Source organism: Chelmon rostratus, chromosome 10, assembly GCF_017976325.1.
Source record: "Chelmon rostratus isolate fCheRos1 chromosome 10, fCheRos1.pri, whole genome shotgun sequence".
Taxonomy (NCBI): Eukaryota; Metazoa; Chordata; class Actinopteri; order Chaetodontiformes; family Chaetodontidae; genus Chelmon; species Chelmon rostratus.
The window spans coordinates 8,133,356-8,157,774 of NC_055667.1; the positions used below are offsets into that span (position 1 = coordinate 8,133,356).

At 41.7% G+C, this 24,419-nt stretch overlaps 1 protein-coding gene across 1 annotated transcript in view; it reads left to right on the forward strand.

Moving 5' to 3' along the window:
• Window positions 1–11,996: 11,996 nt before the first annotated feature.
• LOC121612407 (copine-9-like) overlaps window positions 11,997–24,419 on the forward strand; it is a 66,621-nt gene continuing 54,198 nt past the window's right edge. The window contains exons 1-2 of the mRNA XM_041945279.1: window positions 11,997–12,076; window positions 13,493–13,533. Of these exons, the coding sequence (XP_041801213.1) occupies window positions 11,997–12,076; window positions 13,493–13,533 (121 nt within the window). The remainder of the gene's footprint in view (window positions 12,077–13,492; window positions 13,534–24,419) is intronic.

The window sequence follows — 24,419 nt, forward strand, 5'->3', positions numbered from 1 at the left end:
GTATGGCATGACAAGACTAATCATTTGTAAAAATGAGTGAGGGAAAATGCTACATTGAAGCAATACAAAATCATAGCCTACCTATACCACTAATGAATTATTTACCAAGACCAGTGATTCAACATTGCTGTCTAAGGCTCGTTTCCTTGGGGCTACACCATGAATGATTTAAAAAACCCATCAAAACAGGATTTTCTTTATGTCACAGTGGTCTGGTGGAGGGGGTTAAAGCTGTTTTCCATCCTCATCCGTCAGTCCAGAGCTATCTTCAGGATGTCCTTTATTACCATCCGTGAGATGCGACGCGTCTTGTTGCCTGTAGCGCCAGCGGTGGACCCCGTTTTTACCTTCGGAGGCATCCGTGGGTTGCTCCTCTTCCTCCCTCTGCTCGCCTTCAGCGTCCACGCAGCATGTGGAAATCAAACAGGATGGATTAAAAAAAAAAAAAAAAAAAAAAAAAAAACGAGAGCAGGTTTCAACGCGGACCCTCTGTCAAATTTCAACAGTCCTTTCTCGTAAATCCGACATCCTCCACCGCCTCGACTCCATTATCATCATGGATTTTGTCGAGCCTTTATCCAGTATGTCTCCTCTCCCTCTCTCTCTCTCCTCTGTCTCTCTCTCACTCCCTCTCTCTTTCTCCGACCTCCTCCTCTCGTTTCTCCGCGCGCCCCCCGGAAGATGCTGATGTTGTACTGATGACAGCGACGGAGCGCGTTCGCGTGCGCGGGCGCAGCAGCAGCAGCAGCAGCAGCAGGGGGACATTTGCATCAGAGCGCGTCCCCGCCCCTGTTCACCTTGAATTTGAAATAAGACCGACAAATATTCCCTCACGTGCGGATGAACAATGAAAAGGACCACGGACCCCTGTTTGGTAAAAAGACCCCAGTGTGAGGAGAGGTTTGCTGCTGTGTGAGGTGACAAATTCCAGCTGTATCCCAGCTAATTTACTGTAGTAGTCATTGAAAGCAAGGATGCTAATGAAGTAATCATTTAAGTCATCATACAAAAACATAGAGGCCTATGTGAGGTTCATGCCAGCACATCTGGAATTGTATATTTTATTCCACATTCCATTATATCCACATCTGCATACGTGTGAATTAATCACATGTGAGCAGTGTTGATCCTTAACTTGAGTAAAAACTACAATGTACAAAGGTCACCCATATTAACTTGTGATTTTGGACGCTTCAACGTGAGGAAAGCCTTTTAAAGTATCGCACGTGAATATTCTGAAAGTCACAGCAGCCTGGATGTAACATCTGTCACGCGTGTTCCACATGTGATGAGCCTGTGGAATGTTTTTTTCTGTCCCTGTGTGCTTTCCATGGGACCAACGGGCCTCGTTTTTGACTATTAAAATCAAGGTTAACGAATAATGCTAGCCACACTAACATGCCCACACTGATGACGCTAACATCCAGAGCACTGGTCTCGTCGCCGTTGTGTAAATAAAAACAAAAAACTCAGTCATTCAAGCTGAAATTCCAAGTGGGGAATTAAGGACAGGTGTACCCAGCCCCAGTTTGCTGCCATAAACGCACCTGATGGCAATATGGCAGCACACACAGTGAACAGTAAGCAGAGGTACCTTAACGTCGACATGCCTCAGGTGTCCATGAGCTGGTGCACCGGAAAACATGTAGATTGCAAGTCGGGGAATACAGCCTCAATGCTATCGACTTGCAACTCGTAATGCATTTCAGCATCAGAACCCATCCTGATGGGGACGTGGACGTCGGGACCAAATGTGATGACAATCCACCCAATAGTTGTTGAGACATTTCTCTGAAAATCACAAATGCCATCCTCACGGCGGCACAACAGGAAAAAGTCAGGGGGTCAAATTTATTAGGCATCATCATCTTAGAAGCATGAAAAGTGTTGGTGTAAAAGTATTTGACATAACAAGTGAAAACTGGTGGAATAGTTACCAAATGGCCATCTTCTGTGGTACACAGTTATTCTTATGAAACTTAATGGTAATCCATCCAGCAATAGAAATGTTTCAGTGTGTAGAGTCGTCTGCCAGCATGGCTAAAAATCCCAGCCAATCAAATGAATGTCTTTCCCTCTTAGCTTTGGTGAGCGTGCAGAATATAGTGATTGTTAGGTTAATGGGTGAACACGCTGCTCCGCGGCAGAGTGCATGACAGTACTCACTCGTGCGCTCTTCATTCAGCCATCCTTTTCTCTTCAGGGCCAGATGTTGCCTTAACTATTGAAGCCTTCACTCTCTGTCCATTAAAAGCTCTGTTACTCACTCTGGGGAGAGACACATCTGCCCTCAGGCTAGCGTATTCATGGAAAACTAGGCCAAGACAGTGGTCTCAGAGAGAGGGTGTGTTTTAGAGGTGGAACACACAAAGACTGTGGTGTACGGTGGTCACTGGAGGGCCCAAATTTGGTCCTCAAGCAAGTTGTATTTGAGTTTGGGACAATGAATACGCGGCAGGGGTCTTAGAGGAGCAAAAGCACACTCCTTCATGTTTCCACATGCTTAGCAGTTCACATAGGAATGTGATTAATAATGCACTGGGCTCATCCTTTCTGTCATATCTTCTGGCCACAGTGAGCGCTCACGACACACGTGGCACATCTGGATGCTGTCTAAACAAACACGGATTTTTGTTCTCCACTTCCACAGGACTCAGACTGCCTTTCTTCATGCCGAGGCCTGCTGTCATCTGTTAGCAGCAGCGGGGGAGCTGACAAGCCGTGTGTGCGCGTGCACGTGCCTGTGTGTGTGTGTGTGTATGTGAGTGAGTGCATGCTTGTGTGTGTTTTCACGTGCGTGGGGATTTACGTGTGTGCTAAAATTGGCAGAGCGAGAGCAAAAAGGTACAGTGTGGCTGCCGAAGTGAGGACATGTCGGTGGAAGAAAATAGACTTGTGCACAGCGAGGGGAAGCCTCTTGAGAAATGAGGGGTGTTTTCAGAGAGAGAGCGAGAGGGGAAGAGAGAGGAAGAGAGGGTTTGTGAATTTCGTGTGTGAATATCCGCATGACTGCACTCATCTGTGTTAAAAGCCTCATTCAGCTGTGAAACACCTCATGAGAGTAAGAGTGATTACAGCGTGTGTAAGAGTGTGTGTGTGTGTGCGCGCGCTTGTCCACGTGTATGAAGTTTTTTTGTCCCGTTATTATATTAATTATACATGACACATTTTTAGACCTTGCAGTGTGTGTGTTTAACACACAGTTTTGGCGTGCGCGTTTTCATCTCAGCACACGGTGCTTCACAGCGCCTCCCATGAGCTTGTCTTGTGTTGCCATCTGTTGGAATGACAGTGAACTGCAAGTATGTACGAGGAGAAGTCCATGGTTGCTTCCCAGTCCTGACTGAGGCTTTTCTTATTGTCAAGAAATACCGTGATACATGTAATACACGCTATTTTAACATTTTAATTGAGAAACTGTGACATAAAAGTAACCATAAGTGTCGAGAATTGCTCTCTTGTAACAGTTGTAGGAGTTAATTGAAAGTGTTCATCAGATTTATATTGTTTAGAGTCGAAAAAGCTGTAACGAAGAAATCAAAAACAATACCCAGTTTATGTCTCTACTACGAACGCACTGCTTAACCCAACATCTTCTCTGTGCTGTGACTGAGATCCAGCTTCCTGGTCTTCTGATGAAGATCCAGCCGCCTGGTCTTTCATTGGATAAACACCTTGATGCTCTTGTGATGAAGATCCAGCTTCTCTGATGGAGCTGAACCGACACCATCCCTGCTGCAGCCTCAGACTCCTCTTTTCGTGTTAAAAACTTTTTGCAGATCTGCAGCTTCTTCAGTCTAATCACTTAGCTTCGTCGTGTTGCTGCTGGCGTCCCACTGTGTCATATTCATTACTTCTGATTACATTTTTTTCAGATTTTTGATTAACTATGTGTAGTGACTTTTGCTTGTCACATTTTGATGATCGATTGATTGATGTTCATTAACACACACTCCTCTGAATATTCCGACCCTTCTCAGTATCTGAGCTGTGTAAAACAACGTAAAGAGAAACACCGGAGAAGCCTCTGTTACAGCTGCTCTGCATATGAGTCAAAGTTACAGTGTTTTCAATGCCGAGCTTCCTCTTTGTGTTTTCTGGTGGCTCAGTGCGGGAATGTGGTGCTAAAAACTGTCGTTTTGGAGTGGCACTTTATCAGCATGGTGTTAACATTTAAACTGAGCCCTGCAAAAAATAGATGAAGATGAATTAGATGCCACTAGAAGACGATACCCCGTCCCCTACTCCCACAGTTCTGACCTGAGATAAGTGGACTGACAGTGACACATGTCACAAACAAAAATGGGTACCATCAAAATAATTTCCCAGCTGCTATTCATATTAAAGCATAAAGTGGCTTTAATGCAAATTGTATATTTAAAACCTGATCTTTGCTCAGATTTTAAACGGATATATGTTAATGTTTCAAAGGTAATTTAGTTAAAGTTTTTCCAGGCAGTGTTGTTGGTTTTTTATCATATAGCACATTTGGAGTACTTTTACTCAGTATTGTACACAAAACAAGCACTGTGAAGGTGTCACAATCAGTGGATTCATGGTGACACCAATTAACAGATGAATCCATAATGATCATAATCAGAAATTGCAGTCTGATACAAATTAGGTCAAAATAAGATCCACCTCAACAAACTGCCACAGTAAAGTCTTTCATACTAATGCATGAGTAATAGTAATCTAATGATATAACATACATTTAAGCGGTATTTTAATGTAGGAAGCTTACTTGTAAAAGAGTATTTTTACTGTTTGGCAGTAGCATGCTTACTTAAAGGATCTGAATCCTTCCACCACTATAAATTCTAAACACACACTAAAGTTCATTCCTCTTGCTGTCTTGAAATGAAACAGATGTTGCATCCTGTGGCTAAAGAGACATAAAAATACAGGAGTAGACTGAAAAATCAAATGGATCCTCTTGTATGAGAAGATGCGCATGCAATGTCCTGCACTGAACACTAGAAGGGAGCATTTAATCAAATCTGGTACAGTTTCAGCACAGCTTGCTCTTCCTTTCAATGCACTATGGCAGGGACATTCTGCTCATCATAATTGTCTTTTTCACGACCATGTCTTTTTAATTAAAGGAAGACCAAAAAACCAAAGCATGGTTTCCAGTCAGTATCAAATATCTGTGACAGAGATTTGAGGTGTGGGTGTTTTGACTCCTGCTGTGGTCAAAACTGTGTAGAAAAATGATTAAAATTCACATCACACTCTGACCCTCGACCCTGACACGATGAACATAGTAATATATTGGCTCCTTGGCTGGACTTAGATGGTTGTGACACAGCATTAGTTTGGTTTCGTGAAGCTCAGAGTGTGGTGAGCTGTTGTTCCAGCTGTCTCGTGTGCAGAATGCCGCGCCAGCTGATCACACACTGCATGTTGGCAGTGCCTGTGCTGAGTTTGGGGCATTCGGACTGAAGCCTTGCAAATCAAATGTGCTGTCACAGCATCAAAGGCATCAAACCGTGATTCGAGCTGGACGTTGGAAATGGTAAGATTTCGTGAGGCTGGACACGGTCAGAAACACACCAAGAAGCACGCGACTAAAGCAGAGGCCACTTCATTCATCTGCTCGCTCAGAGGAAAACATTTTGAAAACAAGGGGCAACACATTGTTCATTCTACAAGGACTCTGGGATATACTCTTCTTTTATTGTACAGCTATCACTTCCCCAACTCCTTTTAGACTGAGTCACGTGGACATACATTACACGTTCCTGCTTGTCTTGCCATAATTAACAGTGCTTGTGTGCATTGTGGGTAGATGTGTACCACTGAAGCATGGAGCGTCTCATTTAGCACACTCAGACGGGCTCATCACATCCTAATCAGACACAGTTGTGAATGTGGCAGAAATGAGACACGCTGCCGTTTCAGTGAGTTCTATATTCAGGTCTGAAGCAAAGTAGAGAAATCAATTAGAACACAATTTGTGCTTTTTTTTTTTTAAAGGAATAGTGATGTTGCTGAATCAAAAGTATCAAAATAAATTCCATTAAGTAAAAAAAGGGTGTTTTTTTCAACAATACAATTGTTGTGAAGATATATGAGAAAATGTATATTAAACTATGCAACACTGTTTTCATAGTACACAGGACAGCCATAAGAATTATCACCAAATCCGATCATAAATGACCCAAAAATACTGCGTTTGAGTCCTCCATAACTTGACATCAGAAGGGTTGTTTATGCATTCATCTGCTGAAAATGGAAAGTTTCTCTGAGCTCACTTTAAATTTTAGTTTTACCAATGCACAGTTTGTATGAGCAGGATTTTCTGACATAACTATTTATTATTTATCTATACTTTATTTTAGAAAGTAGGAGACAAATATTTGCATGCTCATAGGTAAGAATATATATTTTGTCTGATAAGGAGTATTCTTATACTGTATAAATATTTCTATAAGGATTTTTTTATGATACAGCAATACAAATACAATAATTTCTGACATTATTTAGAGACATTAAAATGTGGTCATGAAATATTCCAAATATGTTTACAAAGACGGAGAAAGTACCACCTTGAAAGAATATGCTAGCTTTTGGCCAGTGGCATGGCTCTGTGGGAGGCGATGTCATTGTCAATGTTGGTCCATCAGTTTGGTTCAGACTGAAACATCTCAACAGCTGTTGGACTGAACCAGAAGATTTTGTAGAGACATACGACGAATCCTAATGACTTTGGTGATCCCATGACTTTTCATGTACTGCCATTATCAGGTCAACAAGTTGGCCATCACTGAATCCTTATCAAAATTAAAGACATTCCCATCAGCCTCAGCTGCAACTTTGTGCGCTTTGTCAGCATGCTAACATGCTAAACTAATATGGTGAACATGGTAAACAGGCCTGTTAAACACCTGCATGTTATACTGTGACACCGTGAGCATGTTTGCTTGCACCTCTGTGCAGCCTCACAGAGCTGCTACGCTGGCTGCAGACTGAGGGTCCGGAGAACATTCAGGAACAGCAGTGGTTCTGTGGGCCAAATTCAGGACGATTTTAATTGTGCAGGCAATGAAATGCAGAAGTTCAAAAGAATGTTCAAGTGTAAAAGACAAATAAAAATATTGGCTTGATATCCCATCATGCTTTGTGGACATGGTTGTTATTCCATTTATATAATGTATTAATACAGCATACCTGTAAGCATAGGTGTATTAATGTGCATGTGAGTCTATCGTGTATGTAAGTATGAATGCATGTGTGCATGTGACTATATGTGTGTGTATATGTGCATGTATATATTTGTTCATAGATCGTGTAATTAATGAGGAGGGTATGTGATTACACCCAGCTATGGCTTCAGCCTACACATTCTCAGTTATTGCTATAATTTCTTTTGCTATTTTGTGGCCAAGCACTTGGAAACACTTCTGTTCTCCATTCGAATGTTATTAATAACTATAACTGTTTTAACTGAGGACCAAAACAAAGATTGATCAACAGATCAATCAATAGTCGCTGTTCAGCCCATCAAACAGATGTTTAAATCACTGTTATCAAGTATATTTTTAATGTTGACAAAATCTAGCCACTACCTGACATAATATTAATCTAATCTAATCTAACGCATTCTCTAATTCAAGAACCACAAATACATAAAACCTCTCTGTTGTTGTTGTTTTTCTTGTTTAGCAATATTTCTTGTTTGTTGGATCAATAAACTGGACCAAAACTTCTCTTTTAGTACCCTGAAATCAGTATTTATCACCACTCCTCTGTCAGAGGCTTTCAGAGCACAGTGACCAGAGATGGGACAGCAGACATGGTGAGAAATGGAAAAGGAAGAAGGCCGAATACCTGAAGAAAAACTACAAATGAGGAAAACATCCATTTGTTTTTCTTCTGTTTACATTATTGCTGGAGGCTTTCACCATTTGTCAGACACCTGCTTTGCTCTGCAGTGAAATGAAAACGAAGCAGGATTTCTGCTCTTTGAATAATTAGCTACCACACACACACACACACACACACACACACACACAGTCCACTCTGTTGTCTGTTTGCTCTATTTCTAAATCAGCCACAGACGGGAGAGTGGAAAATGGCTAAATAACTCCACTTTCTCCTCCGTCCTTTCATTCCCTTTTTTTTTCTGTTTCACATTTTCTTCATCTGGCTACCATTATCCATCCACCCTCCCTCTGTTTCTGCCTCACTTCTCATTTCTCCTGCTGCTGCTGTTTTCCTCAGCCCATGAAAAATTTCAATTTCTGCCTGATCAGCTGCAAAATTGAGTGGTTTTGCACACATGCAGACACACACGCACACACACACAGAGAAAGAGAGAGATAGCTGGGAATAACAGCTATTTGTCAGAATTGGTCAGCGGAGAACTGATACAGTCAGGCTCACTGTCCATTAACTCTCAACCAATTTTGGCCACATAATGACTGAGCCTGTGTGTTTTACAGGAGATGCAGCTGCCTCAGTCTCCTCACAGTGTTTTTCTGAAACCCTTTTTGTTGGACCCCTTCCGTCACCTTTAGCCTCCCACTAAACGCTGACATCGCCCTCGCTTGTAGCACTTTTCCTGTTGTTCTTGCAACATACTCACACTCTCCCCCTTCCCTTTGTCTGACTCTCAAAGACTTCTGTAGCTTTGTTTTCCAAAAATACAATATTTCAAAACGCAGCTATTTTTGCCGCGGTTTAGAAATGTAATCTGGGTGATGAGGTCGCAGTGGGAGGCTTTGAAGAGTGTGTCATGATGCTTTCAGGAGAGCAGGCTAATGGAAAATTACAGAGAAGCCCCTCCACATTTAGAAGCACAGACATCTCATTAGAGGCTGACAGCTTGTTTCGTCTGTTTAGCTAACTGTCCAACAGTGAGACTGTTAAAGTCCCTGCCTCAGAGAATGTACAGTTTGCAGAATCATGCATGGAACATCCCGCTTTGCTGTTCTAAGGTGAACAATAAGGCCAGAGCAGAGGGGGACGGAAACATAAATACCTGCAGATGTCAGGGAAGCAGCTCGCTAAAAACTTACCTCTACAGTTTGACCTTTAACAAGCTGTGACTTCCTGATAAAGGCCTGAAACCTTTGTGCTCTGCCATGCTCTTATGCATGCTGCACGTCTTTTAAATTGTTTTATTTCACTTGATTTTATGCGTACTATGTAATCTATTTTATCCTAGATTTTGTTATTTTATTCTGTGGTTTTATGCATTGCCTTTATTTTTATTTTCATCTTTAGTTTATCTGACTTTTACTATTATTATCAAGAGGGTTTTATTCTCCATTTCATTTTATATTCATCTTTTATCTGTTTTTATGTCCCTTCTGTCCGTGCAGCGCTCACTTGGTGCATGTGATTTCTTTGTTGTAAAGCACTTTGAGCTGCAATTCCTGTGTGAACGGTGCTATACGAATAAAGTCTTTTTTTTTAATATTCTTCTTCTTCTTTCTTATATGTAATAGCTCAACTTGATGTTCTCAGGTTAACCTTATACTTCCCACTGGAAACATGATGTCCTACGGCTCATTGCCATGGCAACATGAAACTGCCAGGCAGCCATGAGGTAAAAAATAGCTGTTGGGCCCCCAGTGATCCCCCACCTCCACATGGCACTCTATTTATGACGTATGTCACCTCCAAGTTCCCATTAAGTAAAATGCACACAGCAGATTACTTTACTGTACATGGCAGGTTCACTGTTCCCTAAAGCGACCGTATCGCCACACAAGAATGTCGATGAATGGAGAGAACGACTGAAAAATTGTTATCAGTCAGTAGCTTAAAGATTTGGTCTGTGAGGGGATGCAAATTCTGGTCACGCTACACGACGCTCGACCACCCAAACCTCCGCTCCCTTTCAGATACATGGGTCACGTTACTTCCTGTTGACACATTTAAGACGGGCATTGGTTGGACACTGTGAGGTGCAGAAATTGTACGCGCTTCCTGGGGCCACTGAGCTACATTAAACATGGCCTAAATGCACCATGTGAGCACAATATATATGATATAATCCAGGCAGCAACTACGTTTACATCAAAACATATTTGGCATGTGGGATTATACAATAGGTTTTATGATGGTTTTATGATGGTGGACTGAAAGTAATTGGTGTTGTGCTTCAGTGATGCAAATTCACCAAGAAATTTTGCAATAAATTATATTTCCAAAACAAATTGCCTCGCGGTAGAACTTGAACTTCTGTGGCCTCTTATTTATCTCTCTTGGCAAGTGTTCTTTTGTGAAACACGCAAAGAGGAAAAATGTGGTAGTTCCATTGTGCTGACAGAGCTGCCTTTGTAATTTCAAACCCACAGAAGTGTTATCTCCCCGGAGCTTTCTAGACTAAACTTCAATGCTACATTTATTCATAACCCAGCCCCCTTTGTCATTTTAAAACAGATGATGGGTGATGTTAATATTTGCTGATGAAAACTGTTTCAACTCCCAGAAATTACACGACTCCTTTCCTTTTCTCAAAGAGCGTCATGAACAACAGGAAGGCCTGCCCATGAGTTCATCTTTAGTGTTATTGATTACTTTCAGTTCCCTGGAATTTTCCTTTAATGGCAGTGTTTTCCCATTTTTGTGACATCCTGGCACGCTCTGTGTCCATGACACAATTTGGTGAAACTTTCCTTCACCAACGGTTGTTTACTTCCACCAAAGGTCGTTTGGTTTTCAGAGTAGCACACCAGCTTTTCATGAAACAGGCTGCTTGGTGTTCAACCTAAAAGCTGCAGTATGTACTGTTTGATCAGAGTAGTGGATCAAACAATCAAACTTCCACTATCCTGGTTCACTGAAAGTACAGCTGGGCAAAGACAACGTCTCGTCGTACATAAGAACAACTGATTTAGAATCTGAAATAGATGCTTTGGAAAAAAAACAAAACAACTAGAGGCACATTTTGCATGGAGATCTCTGTATCAATGAGGTGAATTGTTTTTAAATTGAATTATAAGTTCAAAAAATTGATCTGTTTTTTCATTTAAAACATCATGCAATGAGCAATAAAATCACAAAAGTGATATTGTTTTCAGTGTCAAGTCTTTTCTCTTCAGGGAGAACATTAAACCTGAGTGGACTCTCCTGTAGCACACGGGACCGAGTCAGTCATATTCAATGCACAACTCTTCTTTAACCCACAGGGAAATATAGTATATTTACAAACATGGGAAAGAATTGTAGACTATTTTAAAACACATTTGGAAAAATTATACTCATGATGTAATTCATGAATTAAATAACAGGATGCATCATCATTAATAAATGATCAAGTCACTATGACGTCAACACCTTGCTTTTTTCTATGCACTGAGATACTGTTACTGCATCTGCTTGCAGTGACAGAGGAACAAATTATTCAGTTTCCTGTTGCGCAATATTTCATGTTTATCCGACAATTTAAATGGCTTGAACGCGCACCTGAAACTACCTTTTTTTTTTTTACACAAGGAGGGAGATTTCACCTCAGGAGACAGAAGGAGGAGAGAAGCAGCTCTGATAAAGGTTGAGAGCATCTTCTTGGTCAGGAATCAATAAAGTTGGCTGGTGTTGTCAGTTTAAACCTAGAAAAACACTCAGTGCGTACCTGCGCGAACAGCCTGAGGAGCAGGTGACTAAATGTGGGTGAGTAAATGACACACAGCGGCAGGGAGGAGGGAGGGAGGGGGAGAGCACCGTGTTGTTGCCGATACCTCCGGTTGGCTGCGCTCTCCTCCTCCTCCTCTTCTTCCTCAGCACCGGACAGACGCATGGAGCGCACCGTGAACGCATGAAGGATGAATGAACTTTAAATCTGCCTCCCAACTTTCACTGCCTCCCTCCCTCCCTCTCTCTCTCTCCCTCCTCCGCTGCTCTCTGCTCCACAAGCGCAAGAAAACAAAACGAGAAGAAGAAGAGGAGGAAGACCTCGACAATGGATTTACTGCAATCACGATCGCGCTGTGAATGATCTGATCTTCCTTCTTTGCGGATGCTCGTCAGCGTCGTGAGTCGAGATGATGGCATCAATAGGGGAATTCGATCCTCTCAACACCAGAGTCCCTGCAACTAAAATAGAAGTTACCGTGTCGTGCCGGTAAGGTCAAGCAACTCTCACCCAGACGCATGCACATGTAATCCAGTTTGGAGCCAGATTTGAAGTCTGTCGTGTCTGCTGCAGCGCGGGGATGTGCCTGATCTGAGGTTCAGATTAACGAGCAGCATCAAAGTTGACTGCGGACATGTGTGGTGGACGTGAAGGCTGTGTGTTGAGTTGTTTTTTTCGTCTTCTGATGTAAGAGCGATACCTTCTGCTGAGGTTATTCCTCAGTGTGCCTCCACACCTCCACCACCTCTAAAAAAAAAATAAACAAACCTCAGGTTTTGTCACATTTGAGATTCTACGGGTAACCGTCTCGTGCATTCCTGTGAATCAAAAGAGGGAAAGAGCTTAAAAGAGGGGGTATCTATCTATCTATCTGACCTTTTACGCTCGGATGCCCTTTACTCTCAGGTAAATCAGCTGCATCACAGCCTGTGAAAATCCTTCAGACTCTCTTAATTTCTCCGGGTCGAGCCAGATCCACAAGATTACCATTGATATTCACAGCCATGCAAGGTTCATTTGTGATGTTGTGGCTGGATTGCTTGTGTCGGACTGTAAAACATCAGATTATAGATGATCCACTGCAAGGTTCATAAAATTCAACACAAAAATGTATAAATGAAACAGTGCCAGTACCATTAATAATCCTCAGAAATGCATGATTGATATTGATTTTGTAGCTCTGAAACAGAAGACAGCCTTCATATATACCTGAGGTGAGTGTTGGCTGGCAGGCTGCCTGAGCTGAATGGTTGGCTGCTCTGCGTACCGACTGGCCGGCTGACTAACTGACGGAGCAGTAAAACTCAGTCAGGGTTTAGCAGACTGTCAGGCTGCCTGGCAGTGCGCTGACTGTCCTTCCAGTTCACTCCTGAATAATGAATGGCTGTTGCTCCTGCACTCCTGAGATCGGCCGGTCTTGGAGTGGCCAGACACCTGAGTTAGACAGCCCAAACCTGGGAGGGGGCACTGAGCTCCGACAGGGAAATGAATGATGAAGTTCTTTGGGTTTTCATTTCCTTCAAAACAATTATATTTCAGGCATTGAATCATAGAGTTTCACAAAACCAGCAACTGGCAAGTTAGGATTTTATTTTATTTACATAGTCTAATAGCAGGGGTCTGAATGGGCTTATACATGTCCCCTCATAATGAGCTGTAGCCAATTTAAATTTGTTCCTAAATACTGTTTTCACAGTGCTGAAATGAGATCCAGTCTGAACCAAATTAAGTACCTAAAATCCTGAATATTGGTCAGAAAAAAATCTTAATTCTTCAATACAGATTTATTCTCAGTTTAAATTGCGATAATGTGGCCTCTTTACATAGACATCGCTGTAAATGATGTCATTAATAGAGTGGGACCCTTCGGATCCATTCTGACCTGCACTGTCGCTGTTTCCACAGGAGTCTACTGGATGTGGATACTTTCTCCAAGTCAGATCCTGGTATGTATGAACTCTTCACTGTCTGAAATTCATGTCTGCTGGTCATGACAGAACGTTTGCTTTGTCGTTACTTGAGAGAATAAACTATTTCATTCTCAATTTGGCTACTGAGCTCAATATCAATGCTATATTTTTATTTATTTGAATCAGGAGAGACTTCATTAAAGGTGAACAAATATTTTATTTACGTGTGTTACTATAAAGATGGGAAATATGAAAAGTCTTTGGCGATTAGACCCCAGCATGACGCCATCATATATTTAGGGGGTAGTGAAGCCATGAGCAGTGTAGGACACCCCCCTCATGGAGTGTAGACACTGGTGGTGGTGGTGATGGGAAGAGAATGTCTGAGATCTGAGTGGATGTGAAGAGGAGCAGGCTTCAGGTGAGCTCAGACCTGGGCACCAGAGGTGATGAAACTGGAGGGGAATGGAGTGGAGGAAGGTGGTGAGCATTCACACTGCAGTGACAGCTGACAGAGAGATCCTGGCAACATGTGGTTGGTTTAACTGAAAGACTTAAAACGTGGATAATCAGGTGATAGGGGGAAGCAGGAGAAGAAGAGATGTATGAGTGTGTGTGTGTGTGAATGAATGATTTAAAGAAAGTCTTTCTGATTGAACCTACACTAAGCTTCATTTCTGCAAGTTTTTTGTACACCAGTTTTCTTCCTTGGAGCTATCAATTGGCGACAACTCTGCTGATAAAATACAAGAGGCTGAAAATCAAGGTCGAAGAAAGGTCAGGACCTGAGGCTGGCTGAGCATTGGTGCGTTGTGCAGAAGGAAAAATAACAGGAATAGGAATAAAGGGAAGGAGCTGGAAGACAATGCACGGGTTAAAAAGCCTGCCTCTGAAACACTAGCAACAACAACCTGTGGCCATTTACTCCCCATATACACAAGGGTGGTTGCGCTTTTTTGGTATTAAGGAAAACATGTAATGCAGGACGCTGGAACTGCAGCTGTTAACCAGGTGTCTGAGCCGGTAATGATCCTAACTGAGTTCCACTAACCACATAATTCAATTTAGATCCTTCAACCTAAACCCCAGCAAACAAATTAAGACCAAAATCACATCTTCAGGGAAACCAGCTACAAGCATGCATGTGGAAACTTTAAATATGACATTAAGCAATAAGGGAGAGCCTGCACATTATCTAAGGTAAGGTAAGACAGGAGTGTAGCCTGACAACAAGTTTGCAAAGACAGATGCTGCATACAAAATTTACCCTACACTACAGTGTTTTCGCTCATAACAAGTTATTATTATTATTATTATTATTCTTGATTCAGATGCTTCACTGCCAATCATCTCTTGGCGGGAAGTAGCCTGACTGTCACCACCAGTAAACAATAAGAAACATCATGGAGAGGCTCAAAGATCTATTTTGTTACCAAAGTGCAAAATCTTGCCCAGTGAAGAAAATAAAGGAATCAAACACACCGAGCAGAAGAAGGCAGTTAAAAGACATGATAAACACAGCAGGAGCTATGAAAGCGTTAGTTAGTTAGAGAGTGAGACAGAAGACGTTAGCGCACTGCTTCAGTCTTTTGATGCAACTATAAAACATGACTAATCGAACTACGCTGCCTGTTCCAAGGGATCAATTAATGCACTTCTTAAGAGTTCTGACAAGGACGAGCTCTACTGTCAGGTCCAGCTATGATAAAATCCATCACAAAACAATCATTTTTAGCTCTGGAGATGTTTTGAAGCGTTGTCTCTAATCACAACCAAATAGCTGGGAATGTTACATCAACAAGACTGAGTGCATTTGTCCCTCCACAAAGACTACAAAAAGCCAGGGAGCTGTAAATAGAAAATTACAGAGTGCATCTTTTCTACACCTGGCAATCCAAAGTGCTCTGTTAGAAATTTTAAGTATTTATCTCTTTTGCCCTCCTGACGCTCAAGCTTTCTGCCTTTATCGTCTCAAACGTGTCTCGCAGAACAGAACAGCAGCGCGGTACCTTTGAGAGCCCGTGGGCACAACTTCGTCTGACAAATGTTGCTCCAAATCAGCCAGACAGTCGCGCTTTAAATGACTTACACAAATCACAGCTGGAGAGCACAGCTGTCTAACGCCTCACACAGGCTGGTGTTGAGGCTCGAGCGATGATGTCTGCGACTGGCCGCAGATGTGGGGGCAGCCCGAGGAGCAACTGGGCTGCGACCAGTACAGACAGGGAGGAGTGGGGCATGAGCCTGTCCTTCAGTCCGGGCGACATGAGCAGACGTGGTGAGCAGCGCTTGGAGCCGCCTGTTGCTGCATGCACCACAGCTGGAAGATGCAAGTGGGAGAGGAACTGTTACCGACTGTAGCTTAAGTGACGGCAGCTTGGTGGCTCGTAGCTGCAAGGTCCTGGGTTTGATTCCCGGCCTCCTGGTGGTGACCTTGAACAAGATGCTGGCTTAGAGCTGGAGCTGGCTCTGGGACGCTGCGCAGTGGCAGGTGCAGCCGTTAAATGCAGAGTTAAATCATTTGTACAGTACATTTTGACGTGCAATAGGGACAGCAGGCTGGACGGACAGTATTGAAAGCGATTTCTTGATGCTAACACAGTGGAATCCAATGAAAATCCACAGGGTTGCCTTATTGAGCCTGGCTCAACTTTACCTGCGATACACCATAATGCCTTCATGAATAGGCAAGATGTCAGTACCTCTATGTAATTGTGAGCACTGACTATAAAGCCATACTAAGAGGTCAGCAGAACAGGGCATAGTTTTCACTTTAAGATAAACCTGTGCATCCTTTGTTGAACTTTCCTGAGGTCCTGACAGCCACCCTTTTAGATTTTGACCACTCTGAGGTTTCATACAGCATAGCGATCCATTGTGTGCCATTTTGCATCACCTTGCGAACCACAGTCTGACCTCACTGGCTCTAACAAGCACAAAACAAGTTTCAAAGTGAGGCTGAAGTGACTGACAGGCGTAATAACCTCTTCCCTGGCAACATGTTCACTAACGTGTTGGAAATTACAGCAAGTGCACAGCAACAGACCATTTATCCCTGAAGTCTCTATCTGGACATTTCTGAACACAGCGATAATCATAACAGAAACGTCAGCATGCCACTTTCTGTCCATTACAAGACAACATAATGCAGAACGCTGTTATTGATCCCGGTTAAGTGTTACCTGGACATGTTTCTGAATACACTCGTCTGCAGGTGTTTTTCTAAGCTGGACCACAAACCCTCAAACCTTCATTTAACTGATATGTTTACGCTCACAGCTGATCCCTGCTGTTTGCGTCCAGCCTTTCTGACTGTCGAGGCTCAGCTGTTGGTTATGCTACACGGGAGCCAATGCCACGGCAGTAACGTGACTGTCGACTATGACAGGAAGGACGTAATTAACAGTGTGGGTGCCATACAGGAGAGAGGAGATGGACCTACTCACTCATTCTTTTCCACTTCTCATGTAATCAGATTTAATCAAATTATGCATGCTTAATCAGAGCTACTTGTTTTGCAGGAATTACCATAGTCTAGTGATTGTGTGAATGCTAAATATAGAAACTTCACAGGACAGAGAGAGCAAAAATACACAATATATAATCAGGCCAAGGAGAGTTTACTGACACAGAGCTGAAGGTGAGATTAGCACTCTGTTGTGAATATCACACAGAACTAATAGGCAGCACTCACTAACGGGGTCAGCTGTATGTTGCAGCTCCACATCGGCCTGTAGGGGAGAGGGGAATAACATAAAACTAGATGAGGTGTCAGTTTGTTCAGTATTTCAATCTTTTGCTGCCAGATATGGATTAGATCTAACTTTAGGGAGAGGCCTACCCAAAAGAACCACTCCTGAATAGAAAGAGAACTATAATACTGAATTAACTACCCAAAGATAAAAGTTACAATCCTTAACAACCCCCCAAAAACTGTAAGAAAAATGGCAGACACAGACACAAGAGTCAAAAGAGTCGTTAAACACAAAAAAGTCATTAAAGATTAAGATAATAAAGTGGGTTAATGAAATGTAACAGCAAAGTCACCGCTTTGCTGACATTAATCTGACAACAACATTTAAAAGAGCTATGACTAAATCCTGACACACAGGGCACATTCTGAGTGTAAGTAGGCAGCAAACAGAGCCAAGGGGCGTACAAGTGCAGCTCCTCTGCATTTTTATAGCCCCAGATGGAGCGTGATTGGCTGCAGGTCCCCAGATTCAGCAGCACATAGTAAGTGGGGGTGGGGGTGGGGGGGCCAACAGAGCCTTAGGATTAACACAGCACATTATTGCATTCACCTGTGTGGGGGAATGTAACATGCCTCACAGAAGCACATAGGGAGTCGTAGGTTCGGTAACGAGGGGACTCAGTCTATCAGGAAGATCTAGTTTTCCTTTATAGGTGGGACTACTTCAAGACAAACAGAAAAACGGATAATATCAGGCATACATCAGTCAAACACAGAATTAAACAATGGACAGAGTTTCCAGGTCTGAAAAGTGAAGCCAGTGTGGAAGTGCCTTAAACCTGCATTCTTTCTAATGGCCAGCAGGGAGCCAAAGATTTGTCCAACGTCTGATTTGTTAATTAATCAGTTGGTAGAAAACGAATCAACAACAGTTTTGACAATTGTTCCTAATTAAAAACATTAACAAAGTTTCAGTTTTTACTGTAAATTTTGAGCAAATTTCCAATAATGTGAATTGATTTATGTTTCAATCTACTATGTTCACAAACTTCACGTACATCATGATTTATTCACTAAGTCTGTTTCCATTATCAGTACACAAACTTTTCCATCTTGTCCAAGTGTAAAAAGCATTTTTTTGGGACATTACTACTATTTCTTTTATGGCTGGCATTTCTACTCAGGTTTTTTTTATGTGCAAATTTAAAATGCACATAAAAACTGGTGAGTGGAAACACAATTATTCTGATCCAGCTTCTCAAAAGGTGCGATTTTGCTGCTCAGGAAAGCTGCGTCCTTCCGTTTTCACCAGGCCGTCTCCCAACATTGCCAGTGTTTCATGATCATAAATTTCAGACCAATGATTCCATTAATCTGTTCTGTTTCTCAACAAAGACAAAGACAGAACACAGGTTTGTTTAAATGTTAAAAGTTTTATTAATGTTCCACTGGTAGAAGTATTCAGCCCGACTGTGGTGTGTATGGTGTTTTCTCCTCTTTCTATTCTGCCTGTGATGTTTGGGCAGCTCATCTGCACAATTAGTGAAAACAGGTGAGCATCATTAGGTCCTGTTAGCAGGGAGTGACTGAGCTTTGTCAAGTTGTGTGAGGAAGGGTAAAACTGCTCTACAGCAGATATCATCAAATGTACACGCCTCTCTCACCTGAGCAGGTGATATCTTCCGACTGACAAAACCATCCATGAAATCTGGGCTTAATCGCCCGGGAATGAAGGACTTTGGCAGACATGAGGTGTCCATATTTGCCTGGTTTTCAGGCACTTATGTATTATGATACGTCAATTTGTTGTCTTGTCTAGAAGCTTTTAGAAAAATCTGTTTCCCATTTGTAGTTAGGATTTGGATGTTGACATGAGCGCTATATATCTGTCGCAGTCTCTTAAAACAGGGTGAGGCTGTGTCTGAAATTTCTCAAATTTCTAAAGTCATACAAGTGTAATCTCGGTTGACTCTAGGAGCGAATGTGATACGACTTTGTGCAATTGAAGAGAACAAAACTTTTAATGAAAAGGATCCTGGACTATTTCACTCAATGTCATCCCACAGTATGAGCAGACTAAAAAAAAAAAAAATAAAATCACTCTGCACATGGCAGGAAAGGGGAATCATATATTACTGTAGAGCAATTTGATTGATTGAGTGATTTACAGTCTATACCCATTTTGATTTTTTTTCCATGTAAATATTAAACCGACCAAAATTACATTAGCAAAAATATATGCCAGGACATTTATCTACAGTACACAATCACAAAACATGTTTAACGATAATTAAACATAAATTTACATAAATATCTTCAAACAACATATCTAACTTCCAGTTCTTAGCAAGCATTAAAATTCAGATTGCGATGAACTGACTGTGAGCCGCAAGAAAAAATGGCGACCTCCTGCAGTACCTGGTGGCCAACCAAGGAAAGAGGGTTTTTTCCCCCAAAATCACTGACTCACAAAACTCTATGCAGAATTATGCTCCTTACATTGCACATATTTTTTTAAATAAAATACATCTACGATTGTTTTTTGTTGCTAAAAGCTAAACCATACTTATAAATTAACAGAAGAAGTAGTGCACCAGATTTACTGCTAGCTTGACTTAGTATGTACAAATACCATGCTAACGCTTCAACTCTCTGGAGATTTTTCAAATGAAAAAAAAAAAAAAAAACCCGCCACATCACTCTCTGTCTCGGACTTTTCTTACCAGAGATCTAACGTAATCAGACTTTTCTAGAATATACTTCCTGTTTTCGGTAACAGGCAAAGATTCCTATATCACTGAAATGGCTAAAACAAGTCCAAACTATCATCTCACAGTCTTCAGCAGCACGGCCTCTTCCCAAGCTCAAGAATGAAGCACAGCCTACTGGAAGCAAAGAGAGACTCAGCCAATTATCCTGTGAGGATTTCACGGATCAAAGTCGGTGATCAATGACAGATCAACAGCACAGGCAACGCAAGAGGAATAACAACACAGACTTGTAACATGGACACATACGACTGAACATTTAGGACACATGCAAAACAGAAACAAAGAGCAAATTAGAGACGGAACCCAAAGGCTTCTGCAGTTTGATGATGCTTCACATCAGATGATCCTTGATGATCCTCAGTGATCCTGCTGGTGATATTCACTCTCATTTCAGTGCAGTATCGAATTCCATTTTTATTTCTAAGACCTGAGGGGGTCATAGATTTTTCCTTAAGAATGCGGTGGGAAATAATAACTAAAGAATTTTCTTCTGCTATGTTTCCCTCTTCAGAGCTGTAGTCATCTACTCTTGCTAACAAGTTTAAGCCAAAAGTGTGTGTGTGTGTGAGTGTGTGTGTGTGTGTGTGTGTGCGTGCGTGTGTGTTGCATGTCTTTGTTGCAGCTCTGCACAAGAATGTGCCAAGATATCAAAGCAAGACTGTGAAGCTCTTCTCCTTATCTAATTTATAGATGACTCAGAGTTTGTCCTTGGGGATGTTGTATCACGTTGCCTGGTCATTGTGTAAATTAGATTTGAGTTTCTTTTAGCCCACCATCAAATTACCTGACGCCCCTCTGCATCCGCCCACATGTGGAGGATGTATAACTTTGCAATCAATGCGTGAAGTGAAGAGCTAAGAAGCTGGCTTTCAGAGGATGGACATGGATAAATAAAAGCATAGAGACCAGTAGGCAAACATATGAGAGGTAACGCTTTTCCAGCTCAGAGCTCTCGCTTCTTTTTACTTTTATTATTCTTTCTACTTTCACTTTGAAGCTGGATTACATTGCAGATGTTTATTTTCCCGACTGTTGACATTAACAGTTGTCTTTTTTATTCTCAACATGCTTTACAAAGACCGTGAACTCCAGCCATGCATGTTCAGGGAGGCAGTGCTCAAATTTTTTTAAAAGCTGCAATAATCAATATAAGTATATCAACAATGGCTCAAATCACTGTGGGTAATCTGAAAAGGGTCTTTCATAGCTGTAAACCCACACAGATTTAGCATCAAACTCTGCCACTCCCCTCAGATACGTGGAGAGTTTTTGCCTCTTTCAGCTCAGTGTTTTGGTTTTATGCCCCTCAGCTGTGCTGTTTTGGTTCAGTCTCACCACTTTCAAAAGCCTAATTTTCTAGTTGCAGCTAACATGTCCCAACATACTTCTCAATACCTGTTATTATATGTGATTTCCTTACTATAATCTCTTTAAACAGTGTCATCTGACTGTCCAGCTGCCAAAATATATATCATAGGTTGTTTGGACAATATTATACCAAGAAAGACTGCAGTCACTACTCAGGGCTGAAAAAACAAAAAGACAAAAAAAAAAGGTTTATTCTATGGTTGTATTTTCAGTTGAAATTCTGATATTCTCTTAGAACTGACCATCAACCATGTTGCCATGTTGCTGCTAGACTGATATAAATTCGCCTCTATAAATGCAGGAAAAAAACATTTATATATTTAATCAATGGACCCCCCCCCCTCTCCCCCAGTCCCAAATTCTGAAACCAAAACTACACCCTTGGCACCATTAGTTTTGTTTACAATGAAAAACCTCTGATAAGCCCACCGTACACATCCTGATCAGCACCAAACAGCAGACAGACACAGTCAAAGACTAACTGGGGAACACAGCACAACATTTAGTGTCTTCAGAGCTGGACGTTTCCCTCAGGAGTTGAGACAAAAGCAGAGCTAAAAGGAGCGGTATAAGATTGGACTTGGCATTAACAGAGTGGCCTGACACGTGGACACTTTACTCCAATCATTTAACAGTCGACATTCGTCAGTGCTGGATAAAGTGTCACTTAATGAAACTAGCACTTTGTGACTTTTCTACGGTGCTGTGCTTCCCCTCGGATAGCCCTCTTTCACCGGGGCCCCACCACGCAGGGTGACAGGATTGGTTCCTTAAGTATGTTATGTATGAGACCCTGGCCTTCTGGATCTGTGTTTGTGAGACTCATTGGTTCACTGCGGTTCCAAGGTGGGAATGCTCAGGCATGGTGTTGACTGCTTATTTTGCTCCCGATATTTTTTGCAATATATAAAAAAATGTGGCCATGTTGACAAGGTTAAAAACTCTCTTCTCTTTAAATGGAAATCATTTGATTTTTGTTGCGTTTTAGTTTTTCTGTCATCTCCAGCACGTTTGGACTCGGACAATCAATCAATCAATGCTTGGTTTTACACTGATGTGTTGTTCACCAAGGACTGAAGTTATGTAAGCCCTTTTGGAAAGTATTGCTGCATGCTGTGTACCAGTTAACGCTGTCAGTCAGTGCTTTAGAGTAGGTGTCAGTTTTTTAAACGGTGGATGTTTTTAAACAAAGCTCTTCTCACGCACGATGCTCTGTCTTGCTGTTTGTCTGCTGGATGCTCATGCTGAACCTTTGCACAGTTTTATTCAGTCCAGTCTTGCCTGGGTTTTAACATATTCTAGGCATGTGTGACCTCAGCCACATTGACATTGCCCTTGGAGAGATGCAAACGGCTCTCATGCATTTCCCTGAGGGAGTCGAATTCTTCTCCATTTGAACTGCTGTAGTAAGAAAAATTGAAATCTCTGAAGAGATTATGGGCTGTTCTGTCATTTGGCCAGAGACAAATGCATCTGTGTGATATGTATATTTTTTTTGGACCCAGATGAAAATAATGGAATTCATGAAACATTTTTCTTCTCTTTCCCGATAGCTATTCTTTGTGTGTGTCACAGCTTTTCTGCCACTGAAGTGACCATTTTGCACTTCAAAAAGCTTAATTTTGGGCTCCAATTCCTATTAGAATTTGATATTTCGTTGATATCATTTCCGTTCTAAAGCAATGTGGAAATCACTGATGACATTGGCTCCCTGACTGAGGAAATCTTTCAGCTCCTGAAGCTACACACTTCTCGCACAGTTCATCTGGCTCTTTTGTTTCTCTCCACCACCATCTAAACTGCTATCAGGCTCCCATATGAAACATCCCACTTCTCTTATGTAACATCATTTACCGGTGGAGTACTGACAGTTTCAGCCACATGCATGGGTGTTCCACTCCATTAAAATCAGTAGGAGAGATGGGCTACCTGCTCCCACCAATCTCAGAGCATTAAACATTTTCAATTAATGTACTGACTCATTGATTCAATACACACAGTTGTGCATGATTTTTGCTTACACTCTCACATTGCATAGTTCGTGAGTCATGTTCATTAAATTCTCTACACTATGTGTTACTTCCTGTACATTCATTTGGTGTATCTGCTTGTGGATTGTGACTCACTGGCGGGTAGGAGGGGATGTTTGTTATAGCACAGCAGGTATGATTTTAGTTTTGAGAGTTTCTTCCTCGTCCTGTTCTGAAAAAAAAATTGTTTTGGTGCCTGCTGTGGTTTTAAAATGACTCATCTGCAGGATTTTATGTTGACACCTAAAATATACGATTATGCTTCCAAGTGTTTTAAAAGCATTTAGGTATTTTTGGCATTTTAGTACTTTTATAAAACTGCAAATTTCTCTTTCTTTATAATGTTTGTGAAAATTGCTTTTAACTATGGGAAGATAAAAAGAAATATTTTCCTCATTCATTGTGCATACAAATATATATGTGGATCAATCATGATTTTATAAAGGCTTTGTGGCAGAAGTGAATAAAAGCAAGGCCTGAGCGATACCATCTAAATAAAGGTCACAGGTCTCTAATGATCCCTAAGGTCTCCTAATGAGATCTGAGGGCAGAGCGAACGGCCCCTGTTGATTCATACTGTCTGGTCCGTCTGCCCCACACCTGCAGCATTTAATGGCCATATTCACTTAAAAAGCTATTTTTTTTTAAAAATCTCTCCCTCCCAGGTCAGTAATGTGTTGATTTACACAGGACAGTAATATCACACAGGAATATTCTGCTGCTACATATTTAGATATTCACGTCCATTATGAGCAGAGGTGTTCAGATTTAAAAAAGCAGCTTAACACCGTGTTTTAGCTCGAAGGCTGGATGCCCCGTTCACAAGTAGCCAAATTGTGATGAATGAGTCGATGAATTTTATATATGAAATAAAACTGAGTGCTGCAGTTTGCTTGACCACTGGGCTTTTACTGCGATCCCCATGTCTGTGTGTAAAATACAGAGCTGGAACCGAAAAGCGACCAACTGGCGTAAAGACTGGAAACAAGCTTCTCACTTTTCTCACAGTTTTCTGGCCTTTAACTCTTCTGCTCTTTTGTGTCACTGTTTTTGTGTCAT